The sequence below is a fragment of the Macrotis lagotis genome, chromosome 5 (assembly GCF_037893015.1).
Source record: "Macrotis lagotis isolate mMagLag1 chromosome 5, bilby.v1.9.chrom.fasta, whole genome shotgun sequence".
NCBI classification, from domain to species: Eukaryota; Metazoa; Chordata; class Mammalia; order Peramelemorphia; family Peramelidae; genus Macrotis; species Macrotis lagotis.
In genome coordinates, this window is record NC_133662.1 from 35043659 (window position 1) to 35069088 (window position 25430).

A 25430-nucleotide genomic window follows, 5' to 3' on the forward strand; every position below is an offset into this window, starting at 1 on the left:
TTCAGTTTGGCAGCCTAAGTTTGCTTGGGAAACAAAGCTATGGAAACTCTGAAACCAACAAACAAAGAGATCCCAATAGAAAAATGCTGCCTGATTACAAATAGGGACCCTGTCCAGTCCACTAGGTCTGGAACGGTGGGAGGCAGCAGGAGGGGGTGGAGGGGGAAATGAGAGGATAAGCAGGAGCCAGAGAAGAAATGACTCACTGGTTGGTAAATGAGCAGTCTTTTCCAGAAGGCTGGCCAAACAGCTGCCTAAGGAGGAATAGCCACATGCCTCTGGAACACAAGGGGTTAACTTCAGAGTTCTGACATGCCAAACAACACAAGTTAGCTAGGGCCTGCATTAGATACCCTTCCCCACCTACAGTCCCCAAAATGTCAAACAGATCCGAGACCTGGATCTTCTCTGCAAATGGGCAGACAGACTGGGTGACCCTTTAAAGGTCTTCTCTGACGTTATAAAAGATTAGCTAAATGGGGCCCACGATGGAAGTTTCCTACTTTCTCTCAACAGCACTACTCCAACCCTTCCCCCAACTATTTTTGAACAAAGAAAATACAGATACATTTGAACTCAATAATAGCCTATCACTTGGTGAACTCATGTATACTGTGAGACAAATCATATAGCTTCAAACAAGCAAAAGCCAAAGATAATGATGTGAAAACCAATCCCTAACTCCTTTTTTCTAAATAAACCTCTGCATGTAATTTTTATTTACCAACAACAACGTAATGACTTATGCTTGTTTTGTAGTCAGAGGACCTGGATATGAATCCTATCTCTAAAACTTAATATATCTGTGATCTGAGGCAAATCACTTCAGCCCTGCTTTCAATGTCTTCAAATGAGGAGACTGATTAGATGGTCTCTGAGGTACCATCTAGCTCTAAATCTACGATCTGATCCTTTTACTCTTTAGACCTCGGGTTCCTCATCTATAAAATGATGGCATCCAAGAAGAGTGTCCATCAATAAAGGAATGGCTGAACAAGTTGTGATATATAACCATAATGGAATACTACTGTGCTGTAAGATATGAAAAACAAGATGATTTCAGAACAATCTAGAAAAACTTTCATGAACTGATATAGAATGAAGTGAGTAGAACCGGTAAAACATTGTACATGGTAACAACAATATTATACTATAAACAACTGTGAATGACTAAGCTATTCTCAGTAACACAATGATCCAAGATAATTTCTAAGGACTTAGGAAGAAAAATGTTATCCACCTTCAGAGAAAGAACTGATGGAATTTGAATGTGGATCAAAGTGTACTATTTTTCATTTTCTTTTTTCTTTTTTGTGTTTTCATTCCATAATATGGTTAAAATAGAAATTTTTGCATTACTGCACATGTATAATCTCTATAAAATTGCAGGGAGGTAGAGAATCTGGAACTCAAAATTTAAAAAAAAAAGTATGATTAAAAAGGCTTTTGCATTTAATTGGGAAAAAATAAAATAATGTTTAAAAATGATAGCATCAACAGGATCATGGATCAAGGAGCAAGGTGAGGTCATTAATCCTCTTATTTTACAGATATGTAAAAGAAATTGAGGCACAGAAGTTAAGTGACTTGCTCAAGGTTATAAAACTGGTAAGTATCTGGAATGAGATATAATGTGTGACGCTCTACCCACCTTATCATAATGCCTAATACTGAAGTTAAACTAGGGTTTCTAAGGCACCTTCCAACTCAAAATCTCCAGTGTTAGGAATTTTCTGGGCTTTCAGTTTCTTCACCTATAAAATGAGAAGAATGACCTGAGGTCTCTCCAACTCTAAATTCATGATGCTATCTATTTTATATGAAGCTAGACATTCCAAGAGGACTCTGGAGAAAAGAAGGGCTTTCCCTACCCTTTGAAATCTTTCTACTTTTGAGTCAATGAAAAAAGGAAGCCTGAATAGGGACATCAACTTAGTTTAAAGAAGCTGGAAATAGTTAGCCAAAAGGATTATATCTACAAATTAGAATAATATGATTTTAAAACTAACTACTTTCTAGCTCTGAACTGGAAACTAAGGAATGTCCATAAATTGGGGAATATCTAAACCAATATGAATGCAATTCCATAAGGAATATTAAAAGGGACAGCTTCAGTCCAGCTACTGGGATAAAAACCTCTCTGTTCGATAGAAACTGTTGGGAAAATTGGAAGATAGTATGGAAGAAACTTAGATTAGATCAACACCTCACACTCTATACCATCAAAATGGATATAGACATAAAAAACAGTATTATAAGTAAACTAGAAGATCAAGGACTAGTTTACCTGTCAGATCTGTGGAAAGGGAAGCAGTTTATGACCGAGGAAGAGATGGAAAACAACATTAAAAACAAACTAGATAATTTTGATTATATTAAATTAAAAAGCTTTTTGCACAGACAAAACCACTGTAACCAAGATCAAAAGAAATGTAGTAAATTGGGAAATAATTTTTATAACTAGTATTTCTGACAAAGGACTCATTTCTAAAATATAGAGAGAATGGAGTCAAATTTTCAAAAAAAACAAGCCATTCCCCAACTGACAAATGGTCAAAGGATATGCAAAAGCAAATTACAGTTGAGGAAATCAAAGCAATCCATAGTCATATGAAATATTGCTCTAAATCATTACTTATTAGAGAAATGAAAATTAAAGCATCTCTGAGATACCATCTCACACCTCTCAGACTGGCCAATATGACCAGAAAGGACAATGATCAATGTTGGAAGGGTTGTGGGAAATCTGGGACACTAACACATTGTTGGTAGAGCTGTGAACTCATCCAACCTTTCTGGAGAGCAGTTTGGAATTATGCCCAAAGGACAACAAAACTATCCTTTGATCCAGCAATACCACTACTGGGTCTATACCCCGAAGAGATTATGAAAAAGGGTAAAAATATCACTTGTAGAAAAATAGTCATAGCAGCCCTGTTTATGGCGGCAAAGAATTAGAAATCAAGTAAATGTCCTTCATTTGGGGAATGGCTCAACAAACTGTGGCATATGTTTATCATGGAACACTGTTTTCTATTAGAAACGAGGAGGGATGGGAATTCAGGGAAGACTGGAAGGATTTGCATGAACTGATGGTGAGCAAGATGAGCAGAACCAGAGGAATATTGCACACCCTAATAGCAACATGGGGGTGATGATCAACCTTGATGGACTTGCTCATTCCTTCAGTGCAACAACCAGGGACAATTTTGGGCTATGTGCAATGGAGAATACCATCTGTATCCAAAGAAAGAATTGTGGAGTTTGAACAAGAACCAAAGACCTTCAAATTAGGGGAAAAACCCATTATTATGTAATTTTGCTCATACTTTATTTTTCTTCCTTGAGGATGTGATTTCTCTCTCATCACATTCAACTGAGATCAATGTATACCATGGAAACAATGTAAAGACTAACAGAATGCCTTCTGTGGGGGTGAGGGGAGGGAAGCAAGAATAGAGGAAAAATTGTAAAACTTAAAAAAAATTTCCACAACACTAGTCTGGGTAAAAAACATTTTATATTTCTGTTGTCCTGCAGTACTAATCCAACAGCATTTTCTCTGTCAATGCAGAAGAGAATAGTACATGCCATTTCTCTGGGTATCTGCTTCCTGTTGAATATATTTTTTCCTTTTTTAAATTTAAGGCAATGGTGTTAAGTGACTTGCCCAAGGTCACTCAGCTAGGAAATTAAGTGTCTGAAGCTGGATTTGAACTCAGGTCCTCCTGCCTCCAGGGCTAGTGCTCTATCCATTGCACCACCTAGCTGCCACCCTACCTACACCCCCATTGAATACATTAAGCAGAAGAGAATAATGCTGGTCCTTGCCCTGATAAAAGCTAGTCTGGAGCTTCCCAAAAGAAAAAGTGCTCTCTGTGCCCCAAATTAATTACTATCATTATTGTTTAATGGAAATCCAAAGAGAGGGAAAGGAAATCCCATATGGGGAAGGATGGGAGAAAACAATGATGAAAATGACTAAACATTTCATTTACTCCAAGGACTTTAAAAAAATAATATCAACCTAAATAATGACATTTGGCCCCTAAACCGGGTCTAAATGTGTCACATTGGGAGAGGGCATGAGGGAGGGAGGGGAAGAATGCCAGGGGTGGTCTGAAGAATGAAGAATGAAATGTGATTCAGAGAGATGAGGCAATACTTTTGTAAGAAGACTAGACAAACCACTCCTCCCCACCTTCAAAATTCCAGTGGATGGGACAGAAAGTTGAGGATGGGGGAGGGAAGGGAAGTCAGAGTATACATTCATATGCATGTTAAATGCTCTTGGCAATCTCTGGCTTTTCTGCTACGTGGCCAGGCCTGGGCCCTCCAAACCTGAGTGTGAGTGGAATAGTAAGTGGCCCTGAAGGTGTCTTCCATTCACAAGGGTCTGAATAAATAGAGGGGCCTTCTTCCTCCCCATTCAATCCATGGTGTGACTGAGCAAGGCGCCTCTCTGTTGATCCTGAAAAGCATTTTGGTGCCTGCTTTGGTTGATCAGAGCCATTCCTTATGTGGCTGAAGGGTACTTAGGGAGGCAGCACAGGGCCTGAAGTCAGGAAACCTAAGTTCAACAGGCCTCAGATACCCGCTGGGTGACCCTGGGCTAGTTAGGCACTCTGGGCCTCAGTTTCTTCATTTGTCTAATGATCTCCAATATTCCTTCCAGGTCTTCCTGTATGATTCCAGAGCCACCAGGTTTTAGGCTGAGGAGTCCACATACTTCCTAGCATGGAAGGAACCATATCTCTGCTAATTTTTCTATGGGCTATGTTTGGATTTGTCCCAAAAGAGGACAGTTTACAGATGGAAATTCCAGGAAAAGTGGGTGGGGCTGTTATTAAGGACTTCTGTGGCATCTTTTGCTATGATGAAGACCACATGACTGACTAAATTCTTTTGTTATACTGAAATTTCCCTATATCCCAAAACCCTACTGGTCTGGATAGAGGCCACATCCTTCTTCCATGCCTGATCCAGGGAGCTCAACTTCTACTTTTTTGAATATAATAGCTCAAACCCTGTCTCTATGTTCCCTGAGTCTAGAACGGTCTTCCTTTGAACCTCCTGATTTTCTTGAAGGTCCAAGTCCACCTTCTCTCCCTTCTCTGTCTAATCTCTTATGCACCCAATTATTTACATGTGGTCTCCCTCTTAAGCATGGAAGCTCCTTGAGGCAGGGACTATTTTTGCTATTCTTTGTAAACAGTGCCTGGCAAAGTAGTAATCCTTTTAAAAATGCTTGGCTGACTCTCTTTAATCTGGAAGTTAATAACTGTCTTCTCCCTAATCAAGCCAAGCACTGCATTAGTCACCAGGCAGTAGTGAGACAACTAGAATGAATGAAACAGTCCCTGTGTATTTCGATATTAATGCAGATCATTTCAACATAGTTTGTTTCTTGCAATGAACAGTCCATCATGGGGAGCTATTTTAGTTATAAGAATGTTCATGAGGGGCAGCTAGATGGCAGAATAGATAAAGCACCAGCCCTGGAGTCAGAAGGACTTGAATTCAAATTCAACCTCTGACACTTAATAATTACCTAGTTGTGTGACCTTGAGCAAGTCACCAACCCCACTGCCTTGCAAAAACCAAAAAAAAAAGTTCATGTTGAATTTATCATAAAAATTCTGGTCTGTTAGAAACAGTACTATAACAAGGAAAAACTTTAATGGGCTGGAAATCAGAGACAGATCTACTGGGTAACCAACTATGACCTTGGGTAAGACGTTTATCCTCTTTGCTGAGCTTCTCCACTTTTTACTACTACCCACAGAGAAATATTGTTAGGCATACAGGCAATTTCATCTTTAAGCATACTATATATAAAGCTAAGACCTAGAGATAGTTACTATGCACAATAAAGATTCAATAATAAACTAAAAGAACTAATTAATGTTCTTTCCTATTAAGAGAACAACAATCAAAGTGATGTCAAAGTGATGAAGATTAAAAATCTTAAAACCTGAGACAAGTAGGTGATCTAGCAGAAACGTGACATAGCCTCCTGTCCTCAAGGAGTTTCTACTCTAAAAGGGGAGATATGCAACTACGATATAAAGAAGAATGTGATGAAGACAAAGGTCCAAAGTAAGGAATTTGAGCAGGGAAAGATGATTTTCCACTGGGAAGGGAGAGGAAACCAAAGGATGAGTAGCACAGAAACTGAACCTAGTTGGAAGAATTTGAATAGGCAGAGTTGGGTGGTGAAGTTCATTCTGGGTATGATATATAGAAAGAATGAACAAAGGCCTAGAATCAAAGGAAGGAGAGAAGAATGGGAAATGATGTATTATCCAGTTTGGCTAGAATGGAAAAAGGGGGCAGGAGTGAGAAATAAGGGTTGAAGTCAGATTAGGGAGGGCTTTGAATTCAATAGATGTGGTCACATAAGATCACATTAGAATAGAGATAAAAAAGTGTTTTTAGTTCTTAAGATCATAAAGTACTGAATAGTTTCTTGTGGTCTGCTAAGTACTTTGCAATTATTTTCATGAGTTCTTCAAATGCTGACTGCATGTTCTCCTCAGTCTAGACCACTCCCTAATAAAAGGTTGCCAATTGTCACTTTCTAGTGAAGACTGCCACTCACCGTCACAACAACATACAGGCACCAGACCAAGGAGCTGAGATGAAAGGCTACCAGCTGTCCAGATTCATTGAACTTGCTGTGTTTGACCTTGGAGAGATGAAGTCGCCTGCTGATTTTCTAAAAGAAAAAAAAAAAGAAAAACAAGCATTCAACCTACTCTTCCACCTCCTTCCCACAAAATACTAATAATGTCAAAAGTCTGGAGCAAGCATTGATCCAAGAACTGGCTTGAAATGTGTATCATGCTGTGTTAGGCTAGGTCAAATGCAAGAATGTTGAAGGGAGTCTATAGGATCTAGACTGCTTTGCTTAGACATGAGATCAAAAATATCTCCCCATACTTAGATTGTGACTTAAATAAAGTTTATCTATTTCTCTTATACTCCTCTTCTTTTAGTATATACTAAGCATACATTGAATATTTGGTCCTGAAGAAGAATTAGGAAAATATACATCCCTTCTTTCTTTGCAGAAGTGGGGGATTATGAGTATAGACTAAACTGTCTGACTTGGTAGATGTGTTGATTAGTTTTGTTCATCTGCTTCAATAAAACAAATTCTCTTTTTTTATTCTTACAAGGGATGGCTCTCAGGGGAGGGGAGATAGAAAGGCATATATCTGGAACTAAGAGTGTTAGGACAAAAGATAACCCATATAAACAAAAGCTCTTGGAGTCTTCAGTTTTTAAAAGTGTAAATTTGGGAACCACTGACCTAGACAAATTTCTTCATGTTACAGAGATCACTGACATTCTAAAGTTAAGTGACATTCCCAAGGGTATATATAAGTCTTAAGGGTCTTGTTGGCTTCCAAGTCCAACACCAACTGTACTACAATGAATCTGTTAACTTGAAAGGGCTATAAGAAAAGAGACGGAGGTGATTATCAGGAAATAAATAGCAGGACTGTATACATCCATATCAAGACAATCAAGAGAATAACTTTCCTTGGTAATAATGATGACCAGGATGAGAAGCCAGAGCTTTTGTTTTGGCAATTCTTGGTTGGAATAAATCATGATCTATCACCAATACTCATGGGTTTGTGGGCTTAAATGATTACAAGTTGCATATGAGAGAATAGGTGGGAGAGGGGAGGAGGGACTGGAGTAGGAATCCAATTCATACTTGTCTGGCTTCAATCCAGGAGTAAAGTACTAAAGTATGAACTGAACCAAACTTCCAATCTCAGAGCCCCAGGGATAGGTAACACTTACATCCAAGATGTACTCCTGTACCACAGCATGCAGGATGATGGTGATGAAAATGTAAAACAAGATTGTGACCAGATCCTTCAGCCCATAGTGATACTGAATAGTCTCGCTCTCTGTGGAAGGAACAGGAAACAAGTCAGCAAATGCTTGGTGTTAAGCCTTCTGGTCTAAGGGGAATTCTGAGTTGAAGTTTTCTGACAAGAACTCATTGTCCCTTCCTTTAAGCCATATGCATTCTGGAAAAGGGCAGTGATCCCAGTTTAGTGGGTGAATTTTGTTGATTCCAAGACAGCCACTGGAAACTTGCAGGGATGGCCATCTGCGAGACAAACGCTGAGCTCTCCAGAGCTTTTTTCCAAGTGACAGGATGGTCATCAGTTACTTTGAGCACAGCCCTAAGGAAAGTCAGCTGAGGTAGATCCTCTATTACAGCTATATGCTTATGAAGTTGGGGAGACTCAGAATTGCAGATTTTTAGAAGTAGAAGCATCACCAAGTGGGGAATGGCTTAACAAATTAAGGAATATGAATGTAACAGAATATTATTGTGCTCTCAAGTGCAGCCTGAATCAGATTAAAATGTAATTGGGAAATGTTTTAACAAAATAAAAATGTAATACAACATAAAGAAAGGTCATTGAGTCCAGCTCATAAGTAAAAGAGTCCCCACTACAAAAATAATAAAAATAGCTACCTTTTATAGTACCTATTACACACCAGGCACATTTAGGTTACAAATATTATCTAAGAGGCAGATCTATTAACACCCTATATTAGTTAGGAATCAGAGAAATAGAGGTTAATTGACTTGCCCAGGGTCATGCAGTCAGTAAGCATTTGAGATCAGTCTCTAGGACTAATAAGTGGATCTAGACTAACAGGAACCTGTTATATCATCTCAATTTCTCCATCACCACTGTCTCCATTTCACCCTCCATTCCACAACAGGAGAGCTCAAATTTGTAGCAAGTTTTTGCTGACACAAAGCCTAAATTTGCCTCTGCAACTTCCCCCCATTCAGTGTTCTGGGCTCTTCCCCCTGGGGACACAGAATGAGCTTGACTCCCCAAGTCGCAAGAACATTCCATTGGAGCAGCTTTGCTGTCCCTGTACTAGGAAATGACTCATATCCGTAGTCTGGAGGTGGATCAGGGTAGTTCCTAAGTTTTGGTCTCCTACACTTGGTTCTTTGTAGTCTTTCTATAAATGGGCATGAGAACCCCAAATCTGAGTTTTTTAAATTTAATTTTTTTTCTTCCTATCCCCTCTCCCACCATTGGGAAAACTAAAACAAAATAAAACCCTCAAAATAAATATGCAGAGTTAGAGAAAAAAATTCCTACATCACTATGGTACTGTTTAGTCTGTCATCTCTGGGTCAAAGGTAGGTAGCATGCATTTACCATTCCCCTGGAAATCATGGTTGGTCACTGCAATGAAAAGAGTTCTTAAGTCTTCCAAACTTATCTGTCTTTATAACGTTGATGTTATAGTATAAATGGTTTTCCTGCTCACTTCACTCTGCAACAATTCATTCAAGTGTTCTAGGATTTCTCTAAAGTTGTTTCTCTCATCAGTTCCTACAGTACAATAATATTCTATTTCACTCATATATTACATAATTTGCTTAGGCATTGCTAAGGTGATTTTCAAGGGACACTGATGAAGGGAGGATCTGTAATGAGTCCATTTCACAATTTCTTTTTTTCACTGTCACCAATTAAAAGCACTGATTGTCAGAGGCTAAAGATAGCATCAGTCACCAAGGAAGAGACAAAACAAGATTTAATTTTCAAACTTGAAAATAGTAGCACTGGATTGTAACCCATGACTTCCAAAGAGCTTCCTGATTTGTATCACTATCAATACATAGAATGTATTGGGTCAACTAGGTACATAACAATGTATTAGATACTTGAATATTTCTAGAATAACAGGTAATATATAATAGAGAACCAGCCTCAGTCAATCAGACCCGAGTTCAAGTTTGACCTCTAACAGAGATTGGTTGTTGCCCTCTCATGATACAGGCAAAGTCTCTAAGACTTAATTTACAGGGTATCTTCTGAGCTGAACTGATTAGAGGGAGTTTACTCATCAGGAATTAGCTATACCCTTGGAATCACAGGTACAGGATAGACACACAGACAGACACAGACACAGACACAGACACAGACACAGACACAGACACAGACACACACACACACACACACACACACACACACAGGTCATCCGATTTCTGATACCTAGGAAGGTCCTCTAAAATGCTTTCCCTAACCACATCACCAAGGTGTTGTAAGGTCTCAAAAGAGAAAGTACATTATATTGTTAGCAATATCATGCGTCAGTTAGTTGTGACAAACTGCTTACTGAAAAATGCACATTTATATAAATAGTGGTGGATTATATTCTAATGTGGGAAACATTACATGAAGAATTAGACCCATATAAGAGTTTGCTGTCTTGAGAGGGAGGGGAAGGGGAGGAGGAGAAGAAAGTGATATACTTTGAAATAATATACAAAAAAATTTTTAAACACAAAATGCAAAAGAAATATTCACTATAACTACTACAGAACACTAAATAAATATATGCTGCTATTATTTTTTGTTCAGTAAATATTTATTAAGCATCTACAATGCTCCAGGCTGCTGAAGCAAAGGAAGTTACCTCTCTACTGAGGGATATAAATATCAACAAGTAAAATATAAGATGATTTCAGAATCTAGGAGAATCAGGAAAAGCTTCCCACAGTAAATCTGAAAGGAGGTTAAGAACTGATTCAACAGGTACAAATGAGGAAGAAATGTATTCCAGGTCTGGGAAACAAACAGATTATCCAAAGGTACAGATAAAGGTAATAGGAGACATAGTAAGCACTTAATTTCTCATTCATTCATTCATTCATTCATATTGACCAGTTTGGGCTGAAATGAAGAGTATGTGAAAAAGAATGATGTAGGTGAGAGATGGAGCAGATGCAGAATTGACAAGACCCAGCACTTGATTGAATGGGAAGGAAGGACTGAGGATAGGAACCTGGGCAACTGGAAACATACTTTGAAGCCTGAAACACAGAAAAACTGGGAATAATACTTCATGAAAATTCAGTTTACCCTAAAAGAGTAATAGTAAACTCCATGAAAATTCAGTTTGCCCTAAAACCTATAAATAGAATTGTTTGAAGACTGTCTTGCCACCCTTCTTCTAGCAAAGTACTTTCTGGGGATCACTATAAAGACAAGGAGGTGTGATCTTTTTTTCTCTACCTCAAGAGCTCTTTCCCAAGGGCCCTAGGGGTTCTCCTGTAGTCAAGACCTTTTGCCTCCCCATATCTAGTTTCCATCCTCCCCAAATCTTCTAGTTTCTACCCTGATCAGCTGATCAGCTGGGTCCCACTTCTATGGTACCCTTCTCTCATTCCTATTCTACTCCTACCTCCCCATCACTTATAAATAAAAAAGTGCCCTGTGTCCAATTTTCCCTCCCCCAATAGGTAACAGTAGGCAGAATCACAGGAGAAAGCTCAGACTTCCTAGGCAAATCCAGTAGATTACATCTATTGCTTTCCCTTATCTACAGAGGCCTATCCTTCTATCACAGAGAGGAATTAAATTAGTCTGGCTTTTTCAAACCAAGTCATTCTAGCTACTCCTTACTCAGTAAACTGTGCTTTTTTTATAATAAGTCCCTGGGATGGACTGATCAACTCATCTACTATGTCTATTCCTAGTCACTGTAGTTCAGGCTGCTTAGTCTCTAAATATCAGAGTAATTCTGGATATTATACCAGTTTCCAGTTCCTGGTCTTCCAGGGCTATCCCTGTTTTCCCCATGTCCTCAGAAAAAGCTGCAAGTGGCTAAACATTCATTTATTCACACTTTCTAAATGTGTGAGTCATTTACCCTCCTAATTCTCAGGGTTTTCCCCCTAAAATAAGGAGGTTGGATATGATGCTCTAATGCTAAGGGCCATTTCAGTTCTAATACACCATCAGTCCTTCCTCCAAAGACTCTATGAGACACATCAACAGACTCTTCTGGTTTAACCCAATTAGCTTGGCAAATAAGTATTTTTCTCCACAATCTTCCCTATTCTGTCTTCCTCCCCCCATTCTGCTTAGCTGAAAATGGGAAGGGAATGAGCATTTATAGGTGCCTATCATGTACTGGTTAGTCTGTGCTTAGCACTTTACAAATATTATCTCATTTGAAATGAAGCACCCTCTATGAACAGTGTTCCCCTCTCCTTCCCCTTTTTAGAGCATTCTAATCATATGCTTAGTAAATGCTTAATGACTGTCTGAAAATTGGAAGAGATCTCATAAATCATTTAATTCATAACAGTTTAATGATAAAAACAAAAATATGAAATTGAACATTATAAATTATAATGATCAAGCTTGGTCCTAAAGAGAGAAAAAAATACACCCTACTCCCTTCTTTGGAGGACCAGCAGGAGAGGGGAAGGCTCATCTACAGGTGCTCCTGTCCTGTATACACTGTCAGATTTGGTTGTTGTGTGGCTGAATTGTTTCCACACCCTCACCTTTTTTTATTCTTTGTCACAATGATGGCTCTCTGGAAAAGAAAAGACAGAAGAATATACCTGGAATTCTGAGTAATGGTTTTTTAAATTATAATAAAAATGCTTTAAAGATAAAGTTCCTATGGGGGCAGAGTCAAGATGGTGGCATGAAGGCAGCATTTCCAGGGAATTCCTTCCCTCCAAAACTCCAGACGCCAACAAATTATGACTGCAGATGAAATTTAGAGGGGCAGAACCCAAAGAAAGACTGAGATGTACATTTTTCCAGTCCAAGATTAGAAGTTCTGTGGGAAAGGTGTGTTTCAACAGGATAGAGGGTTGGGGAAAAAAAGCCTCAGTTGCAGCTTAGCCCAGCCCAGCCCAGTCCAGAGATCACCAGCAACAGCTTGAAGGGGCAGTGAGAGAACTCGGCTACACTAGAATGAGTGTGGAGTGAGGAGCACCAGCCCCAGAATCTGCAGCAAGAATCTGGAGAAAGCAGCCTGGAGCTCCAGAGAGGTAAAGGGGTCAGGGAAGACTGCAGAGATTTCTCTGCTCTCCCTCTGGGTAGGACTCTGCTGCTAGCCTACACTCAGATCCAGGTTGTAGTTTGGACTGCCTTACTAAGAAACCAAGCTGAATCCCTCCTTATAGCTCCAGGGTAGAGGGTAGTACAGAGGCCATCTACATATCAAAGCACAGGCAAGAAAGAAAGCATAAGACCTTGGAGGAATAAAGATCCCAGTGGGGTGTCCCAAAAGGGGAAAAAAAAAACCAAAGTCTTGGAAATGCTGTCTTGGGCTGAGGAAATGAGTAAACAACAGAAAAAGAAGAATCTGACCAGAGAGAATTACTTTAGTCCCATGGAAAATCAAAATGCATACTACTCAGATGATGACAAAAATCGAAGCTTCTGTATCCAAAACCTCCAAGAGAAATAGAAAATGGGCTCCAACTATGGATGGGCTCAAAAAAGACTTTGAAAAGCAATTAAGGGAGATGGAGGAAAAATTGGGAGGAGAAATGAGAGTGATGCAGAAAAATCATGAAAACCAAATCAATAGCTTGGTGAAAGATATACAAAAAAATACTGAAGAAAATAATATGTTAAAAACCAGTTTAAGCCTAATGGAAAAAAGCAAAACAAAAGGCAAATAAGGAGAATGCCTTAAAAAGCAGAAGCTCTCTGAAGAAAATAACTCCTTCAAATGCAGAATGGAACTAAAGGAAGTTGATGATTTTGCAAGAAGTCAGGAAGAAATAAAACCTCTTCCAAAAAGCCAAAAATTAGAAGAAAATGTGAAATATCTCATTGGAAAAACAAATGACCTCAAAAATAAATCCAGAAGAAAAAATTTAAAAATTATTGGGCTCTCTGAAAGCCATGATCAGGAGAAGAGCCTAGACTTCATTTTTCAAGACTGCCCTGAGATCCTAGAAGCAGAGGGTAAAATAGAAATCAAGAGAATTCACCCATCACCTCCTAAAAGAGATCCCGAAAGAAAAACTTCCAGGAATATTACAGTCAAATTCCAAAACTACCAAATCAAAAAGAAAATTATAAAAGCTGCCAGAAACAAATAATTCAACTACCAAGCTCCATAGTCAGAATTACACAGGATCTGGCGGCATCTACATTAAAGGTTTCATAGGGATTAGAATATAATATTCTGGAAGGCAAAAGATCTTGGTTTACAACTGAGAATCAACTACCCAGCAAAACTGAACATCCTTTTTCAGGGGAAAAGATGGACTTTCAAACTTTCCTATTGAAACAACCAGAGCTGAACAGAAAGTTTGATCTCCAAGTACAGGACTCAGGTAAATCACAGTGAGGTGAATGAGAAGGACTAACTATGAGGAACTTAATGATACTGAACTGTATGTATTCCTGCATGGGAAGAAGATACTGATAACTCATATGAACTTCCATTTATAAGAGCTGTTAGAAGAAGCATATATAGACAGGACATAGGAAAGAGCAGAATATAATGGTATAATAATATAGTAAAAAGATGAAGTCAATGGGTGATAAAGGAAAGTACTGGGAGGAAAGGAAAGGAGATGAAGCAGCTAATAAATTTTACATAAAAGTCAAGAAAAAGCATTTTCAATGGAGTCGAAAGGGGGAAGGCAAGGGGGAATGAGTGAGCCTTCATTCTAATCAGAAATGGCTCAAAGAGGAAATAACATACACACTTGATAGGGTAAGGAAATCTATCTTACCCTAGAGTAAAATAAGAAGAAAGGGATGGGATAAGGGGGAATGGGGGGGAGGGGGGGGAATAGGTGATAGAAGAGAGGGAAGATCTAGGGAGAGGGTACTCAAGATACAACACACTTTTGGACAGGGAGAGGATGAAAGGAGAGAGAGAATAGAATAATGAGAGTGGGGAGGAATAGAATGGAGGTGCGGCTAGTAATAGCAACTGTGGGAAAAATATTGAAGCAACTTCTCTGGTGGACTTATGATAAAGAATGCAACTCACCCCAGAGACAGAGCCACTGGAATCTAAACACAGGCTAAAGTACATTTTCTCTCTCTCTCTCTCTCTCTCTCTCTCTCTCTCTCTCTCTCTCTCTCTCTTCTTGAGGTTTCCCATATTCTTGGTGGGGGGGGGTTATACTTATTCTTATAACACATTCAATTTCGATCAATGTATAGCATGGAAACAATGTAAAGACTATCAGACTGCCTTCTGTGGGGGGGGGCAGGGAAGGGAGGGTAGAGGAAAAATTGTAAAATTCAAAACCTTACAAAAAATGATAGGTAGATACTACTATTGTATATAATTGGAAAACAAATGTTAATAAAACAAACAAACAAAAAAGACAAATATCCTAGTCAAGTCTCTTTATTTTATAGACTGCTGAACAGGCTATCAAAAAGAACCCAGAGTTCTGAATTTGTTCTCAGAGTCAAAAGATCTGGGTTCAAATACTGATTCCAACACATATAAGTTGTGTGACCTTAGGTAAATCACTAAATTTGTCTGAGTCTTAATTCCTCTTTTATAAAATGTGAATAATAATTTATGTCTTAATTACCTGAGGCAGAGTATGAAAACATTTTGTAAATCTTAAAAAAAAAACTATACAAATGTATGCTAATTTTACTGTACTTAATGTTTGGCATATATAGCAGCTGTTAAGTGACTGAAAATATAACTTTGACCTGAAACCCTGAAAAACTGGGAATGTAACTGTACTTTTAAGATTTTTCAAATTCTAAAAGACTACATAGATATACTATACTTACTATACTTGATGATTTGCATAGCGCATTCTTTAAGAAATTTTTCTACATGAATGAATTAGAAAAATGAGTTCACAGAAGGTGAAATAACTCATCTCTCTTTCAAGGATTCTGTAATTCTAGAGACCTTCTAGAGTTACTAACTAGTGGAGTTGAGACTCAATCCCAGATTTCCTGATTCAGTCCAGTATTTTTTTCCACCAGCTATTCTCTCAGTTCTGTTCCTCACAAATAGATAATACTTTCTAGTTACATTTAAAATCCTTGAAAGATAGCTTTCTACCTTTGGCTTTCTTGATACTGTTTCTACACAAACAGGCAATGTCTGCATTTGAGAGGACTCAAGAATGTGATACTGGTACTGACCGCTTTGTAACTTGTGAGCTTAGCCAAGTTTCCTCATTCTCTAGAATGGAAGTTCTCATTGTGACTGACACATAAGTGTTCAATAAATCCTTACTATGAATCTATAAACATAGAAAGCTGGATTAGAAAACCTCTGAAGTCACTATTTCTTCCAACATCACCAATATGCTAGATTCTCTTTTAAAAAAAGTATAATTTTTGCTTTTACATTACATTTAATTCTTAATATACAATGTATCCCAAAAAGTCTCAGTGAGGTTTTAAGCTTTAAAATCTGGGGTATAAAACCTTGTATACCTCCCCCTCCCCCAACTGGAGTCATTTTTTTTTATAACAAAGAATATAAGGATGTGGGAGAGGAGAGGGGAAACAATTCAGCAAAACTAACCAACTTATCAACCAAGTCCAACAGAATATGTAATACTCCAATCTATAGTTCTTCCACCTCTACAAATAAGAGAAGGAGCTGTTGCATTCTTTTCTAAACCTGAGGTGTCCCTTATTAAAAATAACAGGCTGTCTGACCTCAGAAAAATTGAGATTTTTAACTCTTAATTGTTTACTCAGGAAAAATTTTCTCCCATGAGGTGACAAAGAGTTGTGTGTGTGTGTGTGTGTGTGTAAAAGGGATCTATTTCAAAGATAAAAAATCAAGGGTTACAAAGATCCCAGAGGTTTTGGTAACATGAACCTCACTTGTGTGTGATTTCAACCAAAAATCCAAAAAATAACTACATGCTCCTTGGTAAAATCAGCCCTTAATTAATAACGACTGCCAGAACCTTTGGGAAACAAAGTGGGAATAGTTATTATTAATTGTATGTACTCTATGAGTTATTTTCTATCCCCTGGCTCCTTTCCCCATCTATAAAATGAGGGCTGGAATACAAGATCTCTAAGATCCCTTCTCACTCTAATGTATGAAGTTCCTAAACTGATTAGCTTTCCACCCAGACTAAAGGAGGTCCCTTTCTCCAAAGCTGCTGCTGCTTCTGCCTACCTGTCTCTGCTTTGTCCCCATCCTCCCCCTGAAACTTGGCTTACAGAACACAAAGAGGCACTCCATTTTCAAGAGATTCCAATCTTCAGAGTAAGACACATAAGCATCAAAGTCCCTAAGGCAACATCAGATTTCCCAGTGGCAAGCAATTACTGGGAGGGCTCACTCAGAGCCATCAAGAAAGAGACAAAAGGTTTCTACTGAAAGGGGCTTTCAAGCCTCTAGCTGGGAAGCCTGCCTGGGGTCTCTTTTATAGACAGAGGGGTAAAGGAAGGGGTTAAAGGAAACATGACCAAGCTCTGATGGAAAAAGGTAATTAGGGTCTTATTAAAAAGAAAAGATGATTAAAAACCACCTTGATCCAGTACAACTAGTAATAAAAGTTAAACTCCTAAGGCCTCTACAGGTTGGTTGGTTTTTAGAAGGGATATAGATTAACAACAAAATAAACATTATTTGCTTTGTGTAAGAAAGATTCACCCTCCCTCCACATTATTTCATCAAGAGGAAAGATGGAAAAGGAGAGAAGAGGGGAGGAGAAGAAAGGGAGAGGAAAAAAAGAGAACAAGAAAAGGAAAATAAAGGGAGGGGGGAGAGAGAAAGAGAGAAAGAGAGAGAGAGAGAGAGAGAGAGAGAGAGAGAGAGAGAGAGAGAGAGTGAGTTAAGGGGAGTTGCTTGGATAGTTATTTTCATCTGTGAACACAGCTAAAACATTGCTTTCAAATATTTTCCAGTGAAAATTAATTGATTACTGAATTTAATTCAGTATTTTTCCCTCCCTACAACTCTCTCTCTCTCTCTCTCTCTCTCTCTCTCTCTCTCTCTCTCTCTCTCACACACACACACACACACACACACACACACACACACCCTATTAATAAGAATATTCTTATTTTAATTTAGGTTCTATGTTCAATATTATCCTTTAGTCTACAGGCAAATACTTATCTGAAAGGCTGACATAAATCCTCCCATTCAAGGAAGTTTCAATCCACAGGTCAGCTATTTTTATAACAGCCCAGAGAGGTCATGAGGATCAATCGCTATTACCACTTGCATTTTCAGAAAGAACCCAGAGACTGAAATGACCTGCCCAAGATCATACAGTAAATCCATGGGAACAGCCAGTCACATGCACTCTAATCTTGGATTATTTCTGGGTATATGTTCTGAACCAGAATACAGGTAGACAAGTCAAAAGAACTTAAAATCACAGATACAGAATTAATTTGCTAGGTTTAGTGATACTGGAAGAATCCATATTCTATTAATTACAGACCTCTTGAGTTCTTTGTTTTTAACCTTGCTCCTAGAGATTGGGACTTTCCCATCCTTTTTTTTTTTTAAGGTTTTTGCAAGGAAAATGGGGTTAAGTGGCTTGCCCAAGGCCACACAGTTAGGCAACTACTAATTAAGTGTCACAGGAGGCCAGATTTGAACTCAGGTACTCCTGACTCCAGGGCCAGTGCACCACCTAGCCGCCCCTTTCCCATCATTTTTTAAGTGATAGAGTTCACCCTGCAACAATTAGAACTTGGCAGAGATTGGGAGGAGAGGGAAGACACAGAAAGTCACCTCAGGTGACCTTAGAAAACCCCAGTACATCCTGCAAGTGCTCCACAGTATGCATGCCTAGACTTACCACTTTAAGACCTTGTAACTTTTTCTCTTTCCTGGTTGAATTCAATTTTCTTACCTAACAAATTCTAATCTTTCCAAGTCATAAATTTATAGCTTAGGGACATGGTGGGGGTGGAGTGGGAGAGACAAAGAAGTGGAAGGAAATCCCCCACCCACATCAATTGAACTGCCCCACTTAGTTACCCACCCATCTTCCCTAGTCCTCTGAAAGGAGAGGATGTGGAGATTATTTAAAAAAATTTTTTTTAATGAAAGAAGAGGAAAGTAGGGTAAAAAAACACTTTTATAAAAAAAGCCTATGTTCTACCAGTTTACAATCTACAATGAGTTTAGCAAATTGTATCAGTGACTCTCTGTGAAATATTCCTCTCTAGCACTACAGATTGTAATCTAAGCAGGTCTCCTCAGTCAACATACTTGGGACTTTTTTTTAATGAATTTCTTTACTGTCTGTATACCAACAAAGCATGGCAGACTGTCCACTGGTCATCCTTTGTTCTCATCACAAGAAAGGCCTACCTCCTTTTCTGGTCTTCTAGTTCTCTAATAACATTTTAAAAAACTTTGCCACTCATCTTGTAAAATTATTCCTTGATGATGTGTTGGATCCTACTCACAACCATTGTCTCCTCAATTGATTTCTGGGTAACTTTCAACTTCAAATCTTGAAAAACTACTATTCTTTATGACCTATAAGTCATATCAGCATAGCTGGATGCTGAGATTAAAAATATAGGCTTTAGTTTTGGAGAGAAATATTTTTGGGTCATTAAAAATGCTGAGAAGCCTTGAATGTAGCAAGTACTTATGAAATGGTGGTTGAATTGAATTCAGTCTTACTAGAATTAGAAAACCTCTTACTGACGGTCCAAGGTTAGGATAAATGATGAAACCTGAGTTTGACTTGGATGCTGAGGCTTCCTTTTACAGCCTGAAGTCAGAGTACAGAGAAACTAACTATAGAGAGAAGAGTCTCTTCAATGTAGATAGCTACCAGTTGGTTGTTCCAATTCAATTGCCTGGCAATTCAATCTGCTAGACTGCTCAGGGATTCACAAGCTAAAATCCATGATCCTAGGAAACAGTTCCAAAAGTAGCCTGGCTACCTGTGATTGGGATAAAAACTCAGTGCTATAATTTGCTAAGTTCAAAGGGGGAAAAATTCAAAAATAGTTTGGGATTGTTTCACCATGATTCTCAGTTTTCATCTATATCATGTGGTGCTGTAGGCATCAGATAGGGGAGGACAGTCAATAAATCTGAAAGACAATAGACAGACAAGCCAAAAAATACAAATTTAAAAGTACTCTGAGCCTCCTATAATAAAAGTAGAATATAAGGAAATGTATAATGAACATAGTGACTCTTAAATTTCTGTTAAATGATTTAACTTTTTTTTGTTGTTTTTTATGGGGCAATGTGGTTAAGAGATTTGTCCAAGGGTTACACAACTACTAAGTATCAAGGGCAGATTTTAATTTAGTTCCTTCTGACTCCAAGGCTGGTGCTTTATCCACTGTGCCAACTAGCTAACTGCCCCCAGAATGATTTAACTTTTTAAAAGGATTGAGTTTAAACTCAAGGACTTAGGAATGTATAGCCCAAAGGGGAGATCTGATAACAGGCTTCAGGAAGGGCTGCCACAAGAAAGAGGGCCTGGATTTATTTTATTTGAACCTAGAGGTCAGAACCACATTAGGCCTGATGTCAGAAAGAAATTTTCTAACAATAAAAGGCCTCTAAAAATGGATCAAACTGCCTTGAGAGGCAGTAAGCCCCCCCCCCCCCCAGGGTTCAAGCTGAGAGTAGAGGGCCACTTTTTTTAGGTAGCTTATACTAGGGGTTAGATAAGTTCCACTCAAAGGTCACAGAGGTCTCTTCTAACTTTCAGATTCTGTGACTTCGTAAATTCTTTTGTGACATGAATTACATGTAAGTTCTAAATTTCCCAAGAAAATGACCCCTTCCTTTCTTCGATCCCTAGATCCAGAAAAAATCTCAGTTGGCCATATAGTCCTACCCCTTATTTTATAGGTGGGGAAATCAAAGTAAATACAAGTTAAGTGACTTGCCTAGACTCACATAGCCATTAAATGTCTGAGCTGAAATTTGAACCTAGGTGTCTCTGATTCCAGTCCAGTTCTCTATTCTCTTTACCATAAGGGCCTGTTTCAAGTTTTGTGAGGATGTTTATCAAGGTGGATAGCTACATCCTTCCACAAAACCTCCCCTTGTGCCACCATCAGAGACAGAATTTCAAGCTGAATGGACCAGGAAGCTGATCCTAAATGGTACCAATCACTTAGGCTCAAATATTCACATCTATAAAGGGGAAAGAAAAAATGGTCTAAGCTCAAAAAATGAGGAGAGGGAAGATAGAGAATCTTCTGGAAAATTCTCCAGAAAAATCAGGAGAATCTCTGACTCTGACCATCAAAGAATCCCAGGTCATTCTGATCCTAGACTAGGTTCACCAGTAGTCAACTTCAAGCTGCTTAGTCTGAGCAGGCCAAAAAAAAGCCAAGGAAGTCTGGGCACCTATGTTCTCTTTGAGGAACATAACTGAAGTGAGCAAGGAGGGACCAAGAAATTCATTGTAATGGGAATACTTCAGAGCAAATAATTCTCTCAAGGTTTGAACTGACTTCCTCCGGGGCCTAGGAGGAAACTTCATTGCCCCAGAGTCCTTAAGAAGAAGATGGCAAAAAGCCCAGGCCCAGGGAGCTGAGAGCAGTCAATTTGTTTCTCATTCTATGGGTCAATTATGAAGGAAAAGACTGCCAGAGTTGCTTCTGGCTACCAGGGTTTGGGGTATGACATTTTTTTTTTTTAAAAACTGACCCCTGTCTTTTCCCTGGTAAGTGGTTCAAATTCTATAATACTGCTAAGATCAGAAAGCAGAGGACAAAAGGATGGTCACAGTGCAAAGAGTGAATGTTCCCAGAATCAGATCCTACTACTGACTCAGACCACCTGCGTGACCTTGGAAAATAATTTAAACTACCTGGGCCTCAGTATCCTCATCTGCAAAATGAGATGGATGGACTGGATGGCTTCTAGCTCTGGATCTATGATCCTTATGGGATGTCAACTGGAGATGCTTTGCAGAAAGACATGACATGACATGACATGACATTGTTCTCACAAACCTTCCATAGGTGACCCCATGGATAGAGCACCAAGCCTACAGTCAGGAGACCTGAGTTCAAATTCAGATTTACTCACTGTATAACCCTGAACAAATCATTAACTTCTGTTTACCTCAGTTTCCCCAACTGTAAAATGAGGTTAATAATAGCTCCCACCTCCCAGGGTTGTTGTGAGGATCAAGTAAGATAATTGTAAAAAGTTTATTAGCACAGTGACTGACACACAATTAAGTACCACAGAATTACTAAGCATTACTAATTTCCTTGAGAACAGGAATGAATTTCACTTTTGTATTTGCATCTTAATGCTTAATACAATATCTGGTATAGATAGTTCAGGTTTAATAAATGCTTATTGAATGACTGTACATGTACAATTTACATCAAATTGGTCACTGCCATGGGGAGAAGGGGAGGAAGGGAGGGTGGCAGAGAAATGTGGAACTCTAAAAGTTTGCAAAAGGATGAATGATGGAAACTATTTTTGCATGTAATTGAAATAAACAAAAAAATAAATAAATAAATAATAAATGGATGGTAGTGGATTGACTACATGACTTGCTAGGAATTTCCCACATAAAACATTCAAGTTTCCCATTCTCTGGCTGAGGAGATTATCTGTAAGATACTCTTTCACCTCTATCTTATAGAGCCTTTAACTTCTTTCAAAGCATAATTAGGGGGGGAAAAAAGCATAATTACAGGTCAACTCCTATGAGACTTTTTCTGATTCTAGGTCCCACCCCCTGGTTATTAATTCTCTATTCAAATTATTTTATTTGTATCTACTTATATATGTATATATATTCTATTCTCTTAGGAGAATGCAAGCTCCCTGAGGGCACAAACTATTTTGACCTGGTAATCCTAGAGCCTAGCATAAAACAAACATACAATGAATTGTTCGTTGAATGGAAAAAATTCTCTTTTGTCTCATTTCTACACTGTCTGATCTCACCTCCCTAAAGGTAGGATCACCTAACTGAATCCAGGGGGTCTTTAGTTTATGAGGGAGTGATGACAGGGTAGCATTAGGATAGGATCAGAGAAAATATGGACCATTGAGCCATTTATGACAATAAATATCCTAGATGGGGTCCATGACCATGAAAGGCAGGGTAAACTCACTTGAAATCAAAACAGTCTCCATTGCATTACAAATTCACTGATCCCAGGATCCAAATTTGAATAGAAACTTAAAGAATACCTAATCTCTTTGCTTTACAGACGAGGAGACTGAGGCCTGGAAATGTTAAGTGAATTTGTCTATGGTTATACAGATAATAAGGATTAATAATCTTAACAATTTAAAATGATGATGGCTGACATTTATATAGCCCTTTAATGTTTGCAATTATCTTATTTGCAATAGATGACCAGGATTTGAACTCTTATCAGGAAGCTGGCCAGGCTGCCTCATCCTATACTTTATATACTAGTGATTTAAGAGACTGAACAATTGTACAATCATAAAGGTACAAGTCTCACTCTTTGTCATAGGTAGCAGGACTTCACTTTATTATTTATTATTCAATTATTCAACAAACAATGAGGAAATTTCTATTATGTGTTACCATCAACAATGTAAGCACTCGGGAAAGAGTGATTGAGCCTTCCCCTGGGGGGGGGGGGGGGCTACAGTCATTGAGCACAATGTCAGCTACATATTAAATGCTCAAAAAAAGACAAGCAGTCCTATTTTATAAACACAGTCTCAGGCTACTGCAATAGCCTTCCTGTGGTTACAGAAAATGTCAAAGACTGGGGGCTTATTCATTTCACAAACTATTCTCGGTATACAATACCTGCTTACAAATTGGTGTACCATAACACTACTGTTTTCATCAATGATAATTAAAAGAGTAGAAGCCACATTGAAGAAAAGATCAATGGTCCTGATGGTTTGATATCTTGTCTCTAATAGAGATCAACAGCAGAGGCTTCAGGGAAAGGAACCAAAGCCAGCATAAAGAATCCAACTGAGCAACAATGTACTGATAGAGAATGAGGAATATTTCTGCTCCCAAAGCTGGAAGTTGATTTAACGAATAGCTGTAACCCAATGGATGCTGGCATTTTATTATTACTATTCACCTGTGGGAGGATGCACAATGTTGAATTTAAAACTGAATTCAAATAGATGAAAGGGTTATGCAGATAAATGAGGAATAGAAGTTGTGAAGGTGAGCAAAGGGGGGGAAAAAAGATAAAAATTAGTCAAAGATTAAGCATTTGAAAGAGATATAGCCAGGTAAAGAGAAAGACTTTTCTTACCTGAAGAGGGCATACTAATGTTATACTGAGGTAAAATAAATAGGAAAGCAGTCTTGGCCGTGACCTGTGAAAAGAAAAAAAAAATAGAAGATTTAATTTTACCTCATTTTGGATACACTCAAAGCAGCAGCCCATGTCACACACTATCTAGGTTCAGAGACCCTGCTGAGCACCTCACATGAGGTAGAGTTAGCATCAATTCATACTCAATTCTCATATTCTATGATAGGAAACCCCTGGGATAAAATACTGATAGGAGATCTATAAATGTGTAAATGTGTTGGGGGTGAGAATTGGAGAATCACTATTTTTTTTTTAGGTTTTTGCAAGGCAAATGGGGTTAAGTGGCTTGCCCAAGGCCACACAGCTAGGTAATTATTAAGTGTCTGAGACTGGATTTGAACCCAGGTACTCCTGACTCCAGGGCTGGTGCTCTATCCACTGCGCCACCTAGCTGCCCCGAAGCATTATTTTTTTAACAAGGCTGAGATCACCAACACCCAAGCCAGAAAAGCCCAAATTCAACTATCTTAATCCAAGAGTCAAGCCATTGCCAAGAGTCAGGCCATTGCACAAGTGGTCAGCAAGTCACCTTTTTAAAGTTTTACAAGCAAAAGATTATTCTTCTCAGTTTCTACCTTATTTGCACACTGCATCATCCCAATAAAACTAGCAACCAGTAAAATCCCATGTTCTCTAGAACACATCTAATTGTACTCATCTCAGTGGGCCTCCCAGAATTTTATTTGGGAGAATTCTGTGGTATAGTGGAAGGAAATAAACATGTATTATGATTTTGATTTTATTATACATATGTATTATATTATATTATATTATTATTAGATTATATATAATACTTAAGAGAAGGGTCAAACCCAGGTCTTCTGGATTCCAGAGCCTCTGTTCTATCCACAATGCCACCTAGTTATCTTCAAAGGCAACCCTTTTGAGGGTTCTCCCAGGAGAAACAGGGCAAATTTAAGGTGTTCTCCCAACAAAAATTCCCAGGAAGGGTTCTTTGGGAAGGAAGAAGCATAGAGCTTGCTTGTCTAAGATTTTTTCCAAGAAAAAAACAGTTTAGGTATAGTCCTTCTCACAGGATGAACTGAAGGGATTCCAGAGGCCTTTGTATTCTAAAATTAGAAATGAACCATAAAAATATTAATGATAACTCAAATTTACATAGTACTTTTGAGGTTTGTTCCACTCCTATAAAAACCTTATTTGAGTCTTACAACCCTGAGGGGCTGGTGCAAGTATTAATCACAAATGAGGGGTTTTGAAACTCCAAAAGACCAGATAACAACAACATCTAACATTTACATAGTGCTTATCTAGGTTGTGTGCTAAGTGATTTACAATTATCATCTCATTTGAGGACTTGCCCATGGTCACAAGGAT

At 38.5% G+C, this 25430-nt stretch overlaps 1 protein-coding gene across 3 annotated transcripts in view; it reads right to left on the minus strand.

The window, feature by feature from the left end:
• TRAM2 (translocation associated membrane protein 2) overlaps positions 1–25430 on the minus strand; it is a 104219-nt gene that overhangs the window by 16979 nt on the left and 61810 nt on the right. For all 3 annotated transcript variants that reach the window (XM_074237189.1, XM_074237187.1, XM_074237188.1), the window contains exons 2-4: positions 24030–24093; positions 7819–7928; positions 6602–6718 (exon numbers count right to left, since the gene is read on the minus strand). In XM_074237189.1, coding sequence (XP_074093290.1) covers positions 6602–6718; positions 7819–7928; positions 24030–24093 — 291 coding nt within the window. The remainder of the gene's footprint in view (positions 1–6601; positions 6719–7818; positions 7929–24029; positions 24094–25430) is intronic.